General features: G+C 46.3%; 1 protein-coding gene and 1 long non-coding RNA gene across 7 annotated transcripts; one reads left to right on the top strand and one right to left on the bottom strand.

Annotated features, from left to right (window-relative positions):
* Nucleotides 1-3035: 3035 nt before the first annotated feature.
* On the bottom strand, nt 3036-5330 carry LOC123067297 (uncharacterized). The gene is made up of 7 exons (XM_044490155.1): nt 5145-5330; nt 5028-5090; nt 4537-4540; nt 3520-3890; nt 3330-3454; nt 3144-3202; nt 3036-3055 (listed from the first exon to the last, which is right to left on the bottom strand). Exons 1-6 carry the CDS (start codon nt 5328-5330, stop codon nt 3145-3147), a joined length of 807 nt encoding a protein of 268 aa, XP_044346090.1. The 3' UTR covers nt 3036-3055; nt 3144.
* A 7286-nt stretch (nt 5331-12616) lies between these two features.
* On the top strand, nt 12617-16683 carry LOC123064750 (uncharacterized). 6 transcript variants are annotated; one of them, XR_006430789.1, is made up of 5 exons: nt 12617-13096; nt 13261-14004; nt 14092-14140; nt 14751-14861; nt 15665-16683. It is a non-coding gene; the product is annotated as an uncharacterized lncRNA (long non-coding RNA). The 6 variants fall into 6 exon arrangements; XR_006430787.1 differs by having other exon boundaries at nt 14092-14861; XR_006430788.1 differs by lacking the exon at nt 15665-16683 and having other exon boundaries at nt 13261-13348; nt 13948-14004; nt 14092-15617.
* Nucleotides 16684-16982: the final 299 nt, after the last annotated feature.

The raw sequence follows: 16982 nt of genomic DNA, 5'->3' as shown, positions 1-16982 counted from the left end.
TTTATATGTTAGATGAGCAGGAGCAGCAGTGCCCTGCACCGACAGGTGGTAAGAACACCACCCTTCCTTCCTCCCTCCTCTGTTTCTCTCTAACCCCCGTCTTCTTCCTCCCTGTAGGTGCGGAAGGTAGAGCGGCCAGAGGAGAGGAGCAGGCCAACATGGTGGTGAGTAGTGAGCTTCACCTCTCCCCCAGATCTGAACATCACCTTCAGTTTGCTTAAACTCTGTTTCACTTTGTACGTTTCTTTCCATGATATGACTGAAATTTGAGCAAACCGTGTGTGCATCACATTTGTGTGGATCAAATTGTGTGTGTATCCAGTGTACGTACACATCACCTTTTTTCTGAATGCATGCGATGGTGGTAGCAGACTAGTGTAAACTTTTGTCCCGAATTCATGTGTAGTTTTGCATGTCTTCGTCTGCATGCACACTCAAGTAGATTTTTAAATGTTATTGGACCTGGCTAGTTCAAGGCGTGCACACACCAGTAGAAGCACTAAAAATTTCATAGCATTATATTGTGTTTAAAAAAACCGTGATAATTTCTTTAAAATGTTCAGAAAATTGTTCGCACTAAAAATTTCATAGCATTATATTATGTGTCGAAAAAAATGTTCCATATCCACCAATTTCAAAAGAAATGTTCGTCTATTCTAGAATTGTTCTCCGATTCAAAAGAAAATGCTTAAACACTCTTCGCAATATAAAAAACTATTCAAAATTTTAGAAATATGTTTGTAAATAGCAAAAAAATGTTCTCAATTTTTTTTAAGTGTTCCCAAATTTGTAAAAATGTTCACGAATGATCAAAGGTATGTAATTAAACAGTAATGCTTCTAAGTCTTTGTGACTATATACCCACTTGAATTTTGAAGAATTAACTGCCGGGGTGGATACGGATATTATATTGTGTTTTAAAAAAAACTTCTTGAAATTCAGAGTAATTCTTTGAATTACTAAGTCTTTTGACAATCACGATTTTTTTTTTGAAATGTGAACATTGCTTCAATTTGTGAATGGGTTTTGAAAAGAAATATTTCTTGTATTTGTAAACAAATTTTCAAAATCATGCGATGAGATGTGAACAAGATATGATCATCGTAAATAAACAACAGAACTTTTCAAAAGCTCAGATGGAGCTTAATTTTTGTAGGCAAAATGGTCTACCATCCACACCGGCACCTGTCAAAAGTTTTATTCATATGCTATATGTGAGTTCTTTTTGCATTAGTATTCAATTTCTCTGTATATTGCCCTCTTAGAGTCGAGCCCAAGGGTTGTGCTTTTTGTGTCGCATCTCACTTGGGAAGGCTGAAAGTGATTTATCCTTTACGTGCATATTATTTTGCCACTCTTATATTTTAAGAGAACTAGGTAATTGCCCATGCGTTGCAAGGGGAACTTACATATTTCTATGGTTCAACAATAATCATGAGTAATATACTACATACTTTTCAGATCCTCATGCACATCAATATATATTTCATTATAGCTAGATCAATCCGTGGCAACACAAGATCAACTTTTTTTTACTATTATTAATCACCCTTCTCCTCCTCCTCCTCATCATCATCATTATATTCTTCTCCACGTCCTCTTTCTTCCTCCTTTCCCTCTCTCTCCAACCTCAAACTGACACCGCTTCATTGCCCCCGCATGCATATTCACATAGATGTCCCACGCCCTTGCTCTCAGATCTACCAACACAAGCTAAAAATGCCAGATTTCTACATTCTCCGGAGTTGGATGACCTCCCAAGTTATTGTTTTGTAAGATCTTTGCGGACAACAGCTTTGTCGATGCCATCGCCGTCCTGCGACCTCAAGCAGCATGACATACACATCCTCCAACACCACCATCCTGCCACGTTAGTCCACTGACGTCGGCCTCTCAATCGTTCCAACCAGGCCTCCAGCGTGCTCCCTCGACCAGCCGCTCTCCATTCTTGTGCCTTGCTTACGAGTTACGAGTCATGTTTTGTATCATTTAGTCAACGGGAAAAATCGTAACGTTTTTATTAAGATTACTTACACACCAAATTTCTTAGCACGTAGTACTTGATTGGTGTTATGCTCTCAGGAACTGAAGCTGGTCGATGAAATTCTTAGCATGTGTACTTCGAGTTGTGGATTGCTCTACGTAACTGAAGAGTACATGCTGCGAGGGAAGTAGTACAAATACCTCATGCTGGTAGGTTGCTGGCCACGCTGGTTGTCTCGGGCTCAACCCGCAAACGGCTTGTTCGTCGAGGGTGATAGTAACCACCGCGTCGGCTCGGTGTTGGCGGCTGGCGGGCACCTACCCGCTGGTATCCCCTCTTCGTCTACGGTGCGGCCTTGTGCCTGCACGCCAGCGCGGGCATGATGCATGCATACGCGTGGCATCCTGCCGCCGGCACTTCGCCGAACAAGCTGCGGCGCGGACAGCAGGCCGACTGTGACCGGTTTTTCGCTGGTTCAAGGGGAAACAGCGGCAAGATGGGAAACTTGGGATGCAAGGCGCGTCCGGCGCCCGTGGCCGGCACGAGTCTTGACCGCTACAGCAGCCGCAGTTGCCTCGTCCTGGACTCAATCCCGTCAACGCCTAGATGAACCAGCCTTTGGAGGAGAGACCAGGAGGATCCGAGGAGGATCCTGCCGGTGTGCAGGATTTATGGAATTTTAGTAGGGAGGGGAAAGCGAGGGGCAGATGGGGATCGCACCAGAGTCGTGCGTGCGTGGGTTTTGCCGTGATCTACGTTTGATTCGATCGGAAACGATGCTGCGGGAGGGAGACCTTCCGGTTTTAAGATGGGTGGGGTCGTGGCGTGGGAATGAAAAATCGGACGAGAGGGGAGGGAGCGTACGTCGAGGGTGGGACGAAGAGGCGGACGAAACGAGGAGAAACGGAACACTCGTTTCTTTTAAATAAGTAGAGATAGTCAAGAATGTCACACTTAGTATCCACCTTAGTTACTACTCCCTCCGTAAATAATATAAAAGCGTTTAGAATACTAAAATAGTAATCTAAACACTCTTATATTAGTTTACAGAGGGAGTACCAACGATCACATCTGCAGGAGGAAGACGCACATGAAGAAAGGATCCTCCAACCTTGAGAAAAAGAGTAGATCACTAAACAACAAATTGAACAACGTCTACCTCATCGATCTTGTATGTCTCCAGGTTTATTGTCACAAGACCCAGTCCGGGAATAAGGCCTGTAATTCCAAACAAACCAAGAAGAATTAAACAGTGAGAGCCAAAAATTAGGCATCACGAAGACAAACCAAGGAAAACTCAAAACTGAGACCCAAAATTAGGCATCAGGACAGGAAGCATGCTTACATCAATCTGTCATTGCAGGTAGCGCGGGATGGGCGTCTGCACCGGATGGCAACGAAGACACACGCGCGGAGGCGGGGATGGTCGGCGCCGAGGTCGGGCTTCTCCGGCACGTACTCCACCTCCACCTGCAATAAACCATGGCATTAGGCGCGGCTCGAGCGGATTACGGGGCGGCGGAACCGGAGCTCGCCTGGGGCTGCGGGTCAGGATCGGGGCCGGATCCCTCCTCGGAGCCCTCGCCAACTCCCGCGGCCCTGCTCTTCATGTCCCTGCGGCGGCGGCGGCAGCGGGGGTGGCCGTGCCCGGTGTCCTGCGGCTTGGGGCTCGCCTCGCCGCGCCCGCCGCAGTGGGCATGATCGACGTCAGCAGAAGCGAGCGAGGCGACCCCCTCCTCCTCGGTGCCTCCGCTGCGCTCCTTCCTCTCACCGGCGGCGACGATATTTGGCAGGAAAGAGACGAGATCGGGAGCGAGGGGTCGGGAAGAGGTGGGGACGAGACGTGTGTGTCTGGCGGCAGTGTATTCTTTTTTTTCTTCTTGAGCGACGATGGTGGGAGCGTGGGCTGGTGATTCGGGTTTCTCGTGCGTGCGGGATGAAGGGATTTTTTTTACGCGTGCTATCGAGGGGTGGGAGGAGGAGGTCGAACCATCACGACGTTCGATTCTTCTTTAATAGTAGATTAATAGTAGATAGAGATTTTACCGTATTGATAAAACAGACCGCCCCTTAAAACGGATACTGGGAAGTGCCACCAGTGTTGAAACCTCTCCTTGAAGCGCGTCGATGTATTAGAAGAAAGAGAACTAGAAGTGCAGAGAGTCCGGCGGCTTGCCGCGGTTACAACCATCCCCATGGCAGCATATCGTAGGCACCCATTAACACCAGGGGGCACCCAACAATGCCCTACATGCTAGAAGGTCCTATCTCCAGATGCACGACAACCACCTCAGACCAGAAAGCTTCCATAGCTCAACCTCATTACTGATGTGATGACAAAGCTCTTGAGCAACGACCACCGACCGCTGGAAGACGCGACCATTACGCTCCTTCCATAGCATCTAGATGATGAGGAGGGCAAGCGAATCAAAACCCTTCCTCCGCTCCTTCGGGATCATCGCATGAATGTCTACCCACCACTCCATGGGAGTTGCATCCATGGTGGGCACCAATTGACCGACGCCGCAATGCGAGAGGGCAGAGTGCCACACCTCCCTGGCAAATACACAACCAAGTGTTAGGTGGTCTACAGTTTCAGCCTCCTGCTCGCATAACAGGCATCTGTCCGCCGTCCAAATCCTATGCCTCATCGCTAGCTAGAAGTGAAGCTTGCACTTGGCCGGAGCCCAAGACTTCCAAAGGGCCTGACCGCACGGGAACCTCTCGAGGCCAGCAAAGAACACCTGGTAAGCCGAGCTCGCAGAATATACCTTAGTAGGTGTCCACTTCCAAATTATGCGATCCGGAATCTCAGGGAGGAGGTGCACCTCGAGAAGCAAGTCAGTGAGCATTAGAATTGTGTTAGCACTCTATCCATCAACGCCACTGTGATGTCCCTGATCCAAGAACGGTCCGCGAAAAGCCTCATGAGTCGTTCGCGAGCGCTGCACACCGTTGTTCACCGCTAGAAATAGCTTCGGGGCCTCGAACTGAATGGAATGCCCGTGGAGCCAAAAATACGTCCAGAAAAGAGCTTTCTTACCATCCCCGGCATCACCTTGATGGACGAGTCAAAAATAACCTGCACCTCAGGCTCCACGGCCGGCTGCAAGCCCGCCCAGTAGCAATCGGATGTGCGCTACATCCATAGCCAACGCACCCGGAATGCATAGCCCAATGGCTTGAGGTTCAGGACGCCTAGTCCGCCATACTCGAACGGCTTGCACACTTGCTCCCAAGCCACCAGACAATGGCCACCGCTAACAACGTCAGTCGCCTTCCAAAAGAAGGCACAAATTCTCTTCTCAAACCCATCGATCAGCCACATGGGCAACTGCATCTCCATGGAGTGATACACGGGTATGGATGTGAGGACCGACTTGACTAGCATGAGGCGACCAACCGCAGTGATCCAACGAGCAATCCATGGCTGCAGCCGATTGCATACCCTGTCCAATATTGGTTGCAGACACGCCTTAGGAGTTATTAGTGCTTTGCTTATTTGTTCTTTTTACATGCAAGCTAGCGGTGCAAAAGCTAGGCGCTAAACCTGTCAAATTTGGTAAAGTGTATGCTGCTAGTTACCATACTATGAGTATTACCTTTGATCATTATATATATGGTGCCTCTTGTGTCAGGAAGCAAGCGATAGCGGGCACGTTCGTAGACGAAAATGTACATGAGGGCGGCCACTAAATCTGACTGGTCTCGGTCTGTCCTGGCTTGCCTGTGTTTGCTGGCGGCAAGGAAGGTGGTGGCCCTGTGCAGTATTGGCATGCTTGCTACCTTAGGGGTGCACGGACTAGTCGAGGTTCTCGCTGGCCTTGGCCGGGTGTGAGGGAGTGGTTGTTGTGCTAATCCGGGTGAATGCCTGGCCGATGCTTGTTGGCCGGCAGGGATGGCGCACGTGGGCATCGTTGTGCTCCTTGGAGGCGTCATCGGGGGAGATCTGCGCATCCTCAACTCTTGGATCAAGATCCTCGGGCGAAAACCAAGATCCTGCTGCAGGATCTGGCGGTGGCGGTGTCTTCAGCATCCTTTCCCCTCTTTAGGGTGCTATCTTGAAGACCTTGGTTCCATTGGTGCTTCCTACGGGCTGGAAGTGCACGACATTGCGGTCTGGTGTCCATCCGGCAATGTGGGTGGTTGAAGTTGCGACTCATTTGGCAACAATGATGGTGGCGAGCAGAGCTGGGTCACGGGTTGTCCTTCTGGTGTCGACGGTTGGGTGCGCCAATGTGTACGCCTATGCTAGTTTCGTGTTGTGTCAGAGAAGTCAGAGCTGAGGTCGGCTGGGCCACTGCTGCAACGATGACTCCATGAGGGTGGTTTTCAGATGGCGATGATCTCCGGATGTTGCGTTGGACTAGGTCAATGTGAGTCTTGCAACTTTCTTTCGTGAGGCTCTTCAGCAAAATCAGAGGTGCCATGTCCTCGACGCTTCGGTCGTCTGTTTGGCATTTGTGTCGGGTCATTCGAGTGTGCCCCGTGGTGGGTTCTAATCTAGGTTTTCGCCCGGTTTTTCTTTAATTAATCATGCAACTCTATTCTTCTCAATCAATGAAAATGATAAAATATTTTGCCTTGTTTCACCCCCCCCCCTCGCTACGTCAGAGAAAGATAATCTATACTTCTATACTACTATTAAACAATCAAACTAATTCTTTTCTAAAGCCACCCTGAAACTGTACCCAGCCTGATTAGCACCGCTAGATTAGCCCCACTAAAAAAATCTAATGGTTACAATTGATTCAATCCCAGTCAGATGTGCAATTAGCAATTTAATATGGCTGAACGCACTCCACCCGTAGAGGAATATTCCACCCATGCGTCCCACTAATCCCACCAATCACGCTAATTTTCTCAAAAAAAAATCAATCACGCTAATCCCTCCATATCAATTCTTCCCCTACCAAAATTCCCTATCCCAGCGCCCCATGGGAGGCACGCACGCGGCACGCCGCTCCATTGAGTCATCGCTAACCGCTCCTCCGCTCCGCTTGCCCTCCACGCCCACGCGACGCCGCCTTGACCGAAGGAATCGGAGGTTGCCGCTCCTCCCTGTTCCGTTCAGGAGCTCGCCGGAAACACGTCGCCAGTTCTCTAGGTCTTTGAACGGAGCCGGAACAACACACGACCACTAGGCATAACCAGCAGCACGCTGCTGCCTTTTTGCAGCCGGCGGCCAGTAGAGCTGAGCCACATGTCCGCGGTCCGCCTGCCCGCCGAATATATCTTTCTCGCCGCTCCGTCAGGAACGACCACTACAGGGGATCTCAATTTGGTCCTGACTGCGTTCTTGGGTCTCTCTCTCTGATCTCCTGTTCATTTGATTTGTGTTCTATGTTTCTAATCAGGACAGTCATGCGAGGGAGTTTGTTACCCGATCCATGCGTCAAACAAGCATCTATACTCATGTTTCTCTTTGGTGATGTGCAGGTGCCGCCGTAGCGGCTGTGATGCTGAAGGTCGCCGCTGCCGCTGCCGCTGCTGCCGCCGGCCGCCCCTGTGCAGGAGGAAACAAGCTGGTTCTTTGGGACATCGACAACATCGTCCACGCTCACTTTCTCGACGGCTAAGAAAATTAGCACACGGGTCGAATCCCTTTCGTGATTTGATCACCCTTTCTTCTTGCATGCCTGAAGAAATTTCTTGATGATGGATTCTAATTCACTCTGGTGGTTTGCAGCTGCGGTCGAAGCCAGTGAACAAGAAGGTCCATGTCAAGGCGGCTAACCCTCACTGCTACTCGATGGTCGACTGGCACCAATGTTGGGGATGGTGAAGCGATGTAGTTTCTCCTTTTCTTTTTTGTACACAAATGAGGCAATTCAGTTGGCACCGACAGCTGCTACTCACCGGCCTCTCTTGGAGTGCAGGATGTCGTCGCCGTCCGCAGCTTCAACACTTGGCTGCTGTCATATGGATGCATTTGCCACACCCCTACAGCTGATACTCCTGCACTCTGCTCTGGCCCTCCGCTCCGTGGCTATCCTTCAGGCATAATTTTGAGGCCCTGACGATACTGGCACAACGTTGCCCAGGTTGATTTTTCTATAAACAGCTATGTGCCTTCCTTATAAATAAAGCCTTACATGATTTGTTCTTTACTGATTATTACTGATGGACTGACGACTTCAGAGATGTATAACAGCCATCTTGATCCAAATGACAAGTATGACAGTGGTACCCTGGTTACCTAGAATTTTACCGTAGCCTAGACTTGCGAATCTCTACAATAAATACGAATGACTAGCTGTTTTGTGGTCTACAGCCGTGACATGTAGCAGCATCTCTCACCATGTCTGCACATAGTGTTTAGGTATGCTTCTTGCATAGGCTAAATGAGTAGTCAATTTGCTAATTAAATTTGTTTCCTATTCCATGCATAGATGCATTTGGACAATTAACTGCAGCAGCTATTTTTTTCTTCAGTTTTGCTAAAGCACATCTAGATGTGCCTTTTTTCTTTTGTTGTTAGGGCTTGCGTCCATATTGATAATAGCCCCTGAATTAATCTGAGATATGTTTCATTGATGGGGTGTATGTCAAGAAAAGAAAGACATTGAATTTTGCCTTCTAATCTGGGATAAATTAAAGGTCTTGCTTACAATTTTTTGGCTGAAACTGTAAAAGAAGTTATGTTGTTTCTAGCTCCTCTTTTTTCTTAGGAGACGGCAAAACAAATGCAATAGAAGCATCGTTTCCCAAGCTCCAAAGTTGTAGTTCAATGGTGTGATGACTGATGGTGCTCTTCGCAACATGATGTGACATGTCTTATCTGCGAGGTAACTGACATGAGGTTGCTGCAAATGGAATCTCTATTGATAGTTAATGACATTATGTATTTCCTGAATTTTTAGCCTTTAAAATTACTTATGTATCCATCATGATAATGATATAATATTTTTTCTTGTGGGTATATTCATCTCATTATAGATGTCTTTTGTGTGGCTTTGGTCTTCCTAAATTTTGTGTAGCTTTCTTTTTCCTGGTTAGCTTTGCGAAACAATGATTATTCTAGCATGTGATCTACTCATGCCTTTTCACATAATTGTACAATTTGCGATTCTAGAACACACTTTTCCTCACAGCGTGGATGTTGAGATGACAAATATATTCCATGTTTAATCTCCACGGAACTAATTTTGCATACCATGTATTTCATACAGAAATGTTAAATCCCATTCATTTTTGTTCATGAATGTCGCAACTCAGAATGGGGGAAAAATATTCATGACCACCGTTGGACTCTTCTGTCTCATTGTGACTCCCACATGAGGCTTTGTAGTCCAGTCCAGGAATTCAACTTCTGAAGATAACATGTAGGCCAAACCCAAGAAGAAACGAATTAAATTTGACCATGAGAGCCATTGCATTCTTTACTATACGACTTTGATTTCTTGGTTTGGGATTTCCTTGTACATTAGAACTTCACATAACATCATCAAAAGATAAGTGATGGGGTTTATATTAAACTTGACCATGAGAGACGTGGGGATCATTACACACTACATATATTCTATCCCCCACCCCCACCCCACATAAAATTTCGGAAATATGAATTCATATTTCAATACTCACATGAATTTCATAGTCTACTTTGATCGAGACAACACTTGTACACGCTTTGTACTTCCTCCATTCACAAATATAAGATGTTCTAATTTTTGTTGAATCAGATGTATATAGACATGTTTTAGTGTGTTTCACTCATTTCGTTATGTATGTAGTGTATACTAAAATACTTAAAACATCTTATATTTGTGACCAGAGGAAGTAGTATACAGTAAGCTTCATTTCACCCAGGAGAGCTTCCGATATATGAAAGTTAATTAATTTCAATATGAGTTCAGAATCCAATACCCACATGGATTTTATAGGTTGCTTTGATCGATACGTGCATTGCACGTACACGCTTACTAGTGCATAGAAACATTAGCAATGCTTTTTATTTTCCCTTCTTTTTTGCTTCAGAATTAGAATTCAACACACGTGTGTTTAGCTTTGGATTACGTCCTAATTTCAAAATAAATAAATTGGATTACGTCCCGACGGCTTCATCTGACATGGATTTTTCTAGCTAAAAATAACCTGACAAGTAGACCAGCATCTTAGCATATGCAAAGAATAACTAATCGGTCGAAAAACTAATCGGAACATACATATATGGAAAACACTTGTATTCAACCGGATGATTTTGGCTCAGCATCAACCGCGTCCGACGCCGTACGATTTCACAGGATCATGCGGCTACCCTTACCCTTATCCAGTAATCTCCATCTCTCTTCTCCCCGTATCGGCGTCCGGCGTTGCAGCACTACCGGCGGCCTTTGGTGTTGCGACGGAGCATCACCAGGGGGTGTCCAGCGATTCGAGCTGCAATGGAGTAGCGTCGGGGATCGTTGTGGCTGCGACGGAGCATCATGAGGCGTGCGGTGCCGTGATGGAGCTCCAATGGAGCGTCGTCGAGGGTGGCGCCGGTGCTACAATAGAGTTGTAATGAAGCATCATGCGGTGGTCGTCGGCGGCGGGTGTCGCTCGCTGCGGTGCTGCAGCGCAGCATGCGGTGGTCGTCATCGGCAGCGTCGCTCGCTGCGGTGCTGCAACACCGCATGCAGGGGGAGGCCAGCGGTGAGCGCTGCTCAATGCTGCAATGCAGCATGCGGTGGTCGTCAGAGGCGGGCGTCACTCGCTGCGGTGCTGCAACGCAGCATGCGGTGGTCGTTATCGGCGGCGCCGCTCGCTGCGGTGCTGCAACGCAGCATGCAGGGGGAGGCCGGCGGTGAGCGCTGCTCACTGCTGCCACGCAGCATGCGGTGGTCGTCGGAGGCGGGCGCTGTGTTGGTGCTGCAACGCAGCATGCAGGGGGATGCCGGCGGCGAGCACTGTTCACTACTGCAACACATCACATGGTGGTTGCTGAGGCGGGCGTCGCTGGCCTTCTGTACCGATGGGTGGCAGAAACTGCTGGGAGCCGTGCTGCAAGGGACGGCGACGACTTCTTCGGTGTTTGCTGCAAGACAGCCTCGCCGATGCGTGAGATCATAGGCTACAAGTGCGGCCGGCATGCTGGAAGCAGTTCAGCGTGGTCACCGCAAGTCGCGGGTGCTGTTCCTCTCCTCGCATGCGATCGAGTCCACTCTTGTGATACGGGATAGAGTAGAGGTAATGAATTGAAGAATCCAACGGTGCACGCTTGTGCAATCGGATGGCTACGGAGGCGGCTTATCCTTTTCTAGGATCAGCACCCGTACGTTGACTGTTAACCAGCTGAGTACGCTATTATACGAACCAAACCGTATCCCAATAATACGTGTTCAGTGTCCCGAAACGTAAAAGCACGTTTAGTCGTATCCATCAAGTACCTGAAAACCTCTTGGCCTATCCAAACAGAGTGCTTCCCCACAATTCAATCCTCCGATCAGCAGATCCACCGGCGCGGCAAGGGCGGCGCATCATCGATCTCCCGAGTTCGGACTGCCGCACGGCGGAGGTGCGAGTTCATGGCGGTTCGGCTACCGGGCGGCGCCTCGCCGAGTCAGGCGGGATCTGATCGACGGCCGGGGGACTAACTAATTCCTCCGAAGTGATTAATTAGTTCACCGTCCCCATTCGTTCCATCGCCCGCAGTAGGCATAATAATCAGATGATGTGATTAATTATAATTAGTCCCACCTCGCCATTTGGGGCGGAAATTGCGCGCTATAAAAGCGCCCCATTCGCGGGAACCCTCGCCGGGTCTGGCGGCGCAGGCCTGTAGCTCCGGCTTCTTTGGAGGGCATTGTTGGCGAGGGAAAGGCTCGGCTCGCAGCGTGGGCGTCGCCGGCAACGGTGGCGGAGCCGAGCTCGGGTTGGTGGTTGTGTGTGTGCTGCGAGCTTTGAGCCCAGGGTCAGGCACGCACGTCGTCCTGCTTCACGCAGGACGCACGCGTCTCTGAGCCCGGCGGACGCGGTACGGGGACTGTACCCCACGCGACGGGCATATGCATATATGCATGCAGGACCGGCAGCGGCCGGCGGCGAGCCCATATAGTTATCTAGCTGGGCTTTCTCCCATTGTGGGGTAGCCCTGGGTTCGTTCGCGCGCACTCCGACCACCACCCCTCTCGCCAACTCTTTTTGGAGTAGTTTTTGCAATGGTTTGCATTGCGTTCTGACATCTATGCAAAAGACACGAGCCAAACTATGTGGTTGAAGCTTCGATTTGTTGAACTTGATTTCGCCGGCGGTGCCAAAGCGGACCCACCCAAGCCACCTCCCCGACCCATTCGACGGCAGAGCCACCACCTCCGCGCGATTTACAGAAAAAGGTTCCCCCGCTTTATCTATCTATACTACTATTAAAAAAGCAAACTTAAATTCTTCTAAAGCCACACAACAAAATACACACGGATGTTTTAGAGGCGTTAGATCAATCAGACTAACTCACATCCAACAATCCATATTACATCAAGGGTCTGCCACACAAATTAACGATCCAAATTAAATGTTCTGCCACTGCGCAGACTGCCCCTCCCACGATCCACTCAGGCAAACAGACTGCCCCACATCACACGCCTAAACAGATTGCCCCAACAAATCATCCCCTGCAGATAAAAAAAAGGAAACAAATCGTCCCATGCAGATAAAAAATAGAAACAAATCATCCCCTGCCCCAACTGCATCCCCGCCTCCCTCTCCCCACGGACGCCTTCCCCGCCGCCGCCCCGCGTGATGGACGCCATTTCTCCCCTATTTCCCTCTTCTCCTCCACGGCCACGCCGCGTCGCTAGCAGAGCCCGCTGCGTTCGTTGTGAGCCGCCGCCCCGCCCCGTAGCCCTACGTCCGAAGCTGCAGCCGAGATGCATCTGAGCGAGAACGAGGGGATCGAGGGCGTGCGGTTCGCGGTGACTGGCGGGCAGGGCTTCGTCGGCGTCGCCCTATGTCTGGAGCTGATCCGCCGCGGCGCCCTGGAGGCCGGATCTCTCAACCTGCGCGATTCCTCCTCCTGGTCCCAGCAGCTCCTCGACGCCGCCTTGCTTCTTTCATGGTCTTAAATTACTGTGGTTTTTTTTCTTCTGTGGCCATGAGCGGGCGTGAGACTTATAAGGCAGCGTCGCAGCCAAGAAGGTAAATTGCTATGCTGTACTGTACTTGCTTAGTAAATTGTTTAGGTTGGTGTGAGACTTATAATACCTGCCAATTTAGTGAATTGATAAACCTGGACGTTTGTGTTTTTCACTTTAACTTGAATTTGCACAATTCAGATGGATTTACATGCCATTTTTATGCAGACAATGGTGGGAGGTAGATGGGCATGGCTTCTGTTCGTCATGCATTTGGTTCAGGAAGAAGAAGGTGGTGCACAAGATGGCGACGAGTGTAACTGCCTTGAGGCTTTTCTGAATTTCTTTGTTCTAACAACCGTACTTGAATTACGACGTTCTCTACACATTTGGAATAGATTGTCAAGAAAATTTATCTGAAGTCTGAACAAATTCATTTAGATCCAGTTTAATTAGCTGGTCTATTCATTTTATGCATTGATTTTGTCATGTTATAAAATTGGAATACCATATACAACATAATGTCACAATGCTGCAAATATACGGTGCATGGATGCATATTTTAACTCTCATGAGTACTTCTAGAATAAGAATTGTACGATGCTTAAAGATGTTATTTGCATCTGCAAAGAGCAATCATATCTTTTGATTGATTCCATAAGAGTGAGGTCACTCCTTGACTAAGTCGAACTTGAATCATTGGTTGGACATGTGGTCGATCAGCAACTAATTCTATCTAAAGCAAATGTTGTTCTATCCTTCTAATTACTGTTATTCAGATCTTCTTTTCTTTTTTCTATTGTCATTCAGAGTATAAATGTTATCAGAAGAATTTCAGGAATTTTGTCATGTCTTTCTCCCAGTTACCTTAATTTTGTAAATTGTGTTCTCATTCAATTTTGATATTCTTTTCAGAAAAGCCTACTTTAAAGTTGTGTGAATCCATTATTTCCTTTTGAGTTTGACGTGGAGGTGAGTTGGGAACCTTTTTTTAAACTTGGTGGATGTACTGTTGTAGTGACGGAAACTTGCCTGAATGTTGCTTTCCTCTGCATGAAGTGCTTAGAATTCTCAAAGGCGTCAACAAGTCCCGGAGGAGATTGACAAGGTGCAGGCAAGATCGCTGATCTTAAATTCATTGCTGTCTTTTTCTGTCTGAACGTTTTCTATTTTGGAGTTGCAGCCATGGTGTATCAACCAACTTGGTTTAGGATGTATTTTAGTTGGTTTGGTTGCATGAACCAACAAGGCTTATGATGTATTGCAGTTGGTTTGGTATGATCAGCCTACTGAGATATAATTACTCTAGCCAGTTTGAAAACTAGCAGGGAAAACATGCACTGTGAGCTCCCCTCGCATTCAGAGTTTAGAGCTTGATGAGCAATGCTGTGAGATCTTGTTGGTGATCTTCTATTTTTCACAAAATTGGTACATGTTGGATGGTCAATGTGAGGTTCACCAAGTAAAAAATTCCTCATTTGTCCGTTCTGATAGTATGATGGAATTTTATTGAGAAGAACCTACAGTTTCTTTGGTAAGTTTGGGTTAGGAGTTCCATATATATGCGTATGTAGGGGAATCATGATATGCTTCTTTTGCAGTGCCAACACTGAAAATGTAAATTGTGTCATGCATGACTTTTATATGTGTTCTAGGATTTGGATGATAGCTCTATAAACAAAATTCCTTATTCTGCGCTTCTCTGCTTTGCTTGGCAGTTGTAGGAAAGAACGAAGGCATGGTTTGCATGACATTATCCTCAATGGGCTGGAGATAGCGGGGATCACTGATCGGAGATATTGTGTTCACGTGCCAACTACAGAAGCTAGGTAACTCTAAAGTCAAATCCTATCATGTGCCAACCACATATGTGTATTCTTTTTTATCCTTTGGTTCGCACCTTCGGGTGTTAGGCGTTGAATGTTTACATATCTACATTGTGTAAGAGAATGTTGTACTACAATAAAAAAGAATGTATTGTTGGCGTTGATAATACTAGTACCAAATATTTGAAATAAAGTGGATGATTTTCGTAATCCGTGTTAAACGTTCTCAAACCTTGTGGTTTGTCATGCACATTGTTTGAGTTGTGACATATACTGCGGTGTATACTTGTAAACTTCATCAGTGGCTACTCAAAATCTCACTTTGTGCTTGCTATGCCGATTTATACTTTTTGTGGGGACCTCATTTGTCGATTTATACTTTGTTCATCAATGGAGTGAAATGTGCAATCCTACATAATGATGTACTGAAGAAGTTTCATGGGATATCATTATTTGAATCTGTTGAAGGTTCTCAAACCTTGCGGTTTGTTGATTTATACTTTCTGTCTTTGTTCGTTAACTGAATGAAATGTGCAATCCTACATAATGATTTACAGGTTATTTGGGATGACATTTGCTGGGTGACCATTGAAGTAAAAGTTATTTCATGCAATAACATTATTTGAATCTGTTGCACATTCCATAATGACAAAAGAACAGGCTGAGACAGGTCACTCATTTCACAGTTACAAGCTAGCATTGGTTGAATCTGTTGTATATTCAGTATGGTTTAGTTGGTTGTCTTATGGAGTTCTGGAAAGGAAGGAACTATATGCTATTTGCATAAACGGTTGTTTGACTTGCAGGTTATTTTCGATGAGAATACCGCTGACCAAGTTAGAGCCTCTGTCAAAATATGAACATGCGGCAGGTTGCTACTATATATCCATATAAAATAGGATTGGCATTACATTATGTAATAGCAGATTTTGTTCTTGCACTATATTCTTTCTTTGTGTGTACCTTCATAAGTTTCTATCCTGATAATATATTAAGATGACATGGAAAATCTAGAAGGTCATTTCGCAGTGTGAGCTTTTTGAAATCCTTTAATTGAATTACTGAGATTCAGTACTTCTAATGTTCTTCAGTCTTTAGACTAATGAATTGCTGAAATCTTGATGTTGCAATTTTATTCTTTAATCTTTAAGGTTGGTTTCAGATGGAGAGCTAGGCCCATTTTCAATACCAATGTTGGTTTTTATTTTTTTTCAATGGTTCATTGCATCATACGTTCTTACAAATCAAGCATACCTTTTGAATCTTGATGTTGTTTCTTATATAGCATATCTAAATGTGAAGTTTTATATACAAGTGTGGTGTTTCCAATACAGAAGCTAAATAGAAGGGGAATATGTGAACTTCCTAAACATGGGTGAAGGGGGAAGATTATAACAACGTTGGCATTGGCTCTATTGGTTTGATGTCGCAGATGTATTGGTTGTCAACTATCGTCCACACATAATGATCGGACTCGATTCCTATAGTGAGCGCTCTTCGTCCACCTCCAGCAATTTTTATTTGTTTCACCTTAGTCTTCATAGTCCCTCAAGACAATTATCATTGAAGTCTGACAATGGCCTCCTCTCACTTTTGTGAACGACACTTGCATCTTCTCACTTCTGTGAACGACGCTTGCATCTTCTCACTTCTGTGGACGACAGAAGATTTTCTCATAGTAATAGTTCTTTGCTATTTTTGATACATAAATGGTTCTTTACTGAATGGTACTTGTATGTGTGTATGGAGAATGGTGATGGACTTTTTAAATAATCCATTGTCCAACAAGGGGATTGTAATTTCTGATTCGATTAACCTATAACAATATGATTAGCAAAACTTCAAATGTTGTAATATTTGACACATACTACAATGGGCCGAAGCCTGCATGGATAGTTTTTTTGTTTTGTTTTTGGCGAAAGAGACTGCATGGATAGTTTGCTCACATACTGAAATTCGTTTACAGGAGATTATAACCATTTCGGTGCTATGCGTTGACAAAGTGTGCATTTAGATACGAGATTATATAATTAACGCAAAGATGTGATATTTGTTTCAAAAAGAATGTTGTTTCATGAAGAATGATAATCAAATTATTTGTATGTGTCAAGAATAAGGTATTAT

Source organism: Triticum aestivum, chromosome 3B (assembly GCF_018294505.1).
Source record: "Triticum aestivum cultivar Chinese Spring chromosome 3B, IWGSC CS RefSeq v2.1, whole genome shotgun sequence".
NCBI classification, from domain to species: domain Eukaryota; kingdom Viridiplantae; phylum Streptophyta; class Magnoliopsida; order Poales; family Poaceae; genus Triticum; species Triticum aestivum.
This window is presented reverse-complemented; position numbering and strand designations above follow the sequence as displayed.

Bases quoted from the DNA above. Each gene is read 5' to 3' on its own strand.
- LOC123067297 (XM_044490155.1), bottom strand. From the start codon at position 5,330: ATGGAGATGCAGTTGCCCATGTGGCTGATCGATGGGTTTGAGAAGAGA. The intron at 3,455-3,519 runs GCGAGCTCCGGT...GGTTTATTGCAG, and splicing joins ATCCTGACCCGCAGCCCCAG to GTGGAGGTGGAGTACGTGCC. The intron at 3,203-3,329 runs GTAAGCATGCTT...TTGGAATTACAG, and splicing joins ACCTGCAATGACAGATTGAT to GCCTTATTCCCGGACTGGGT.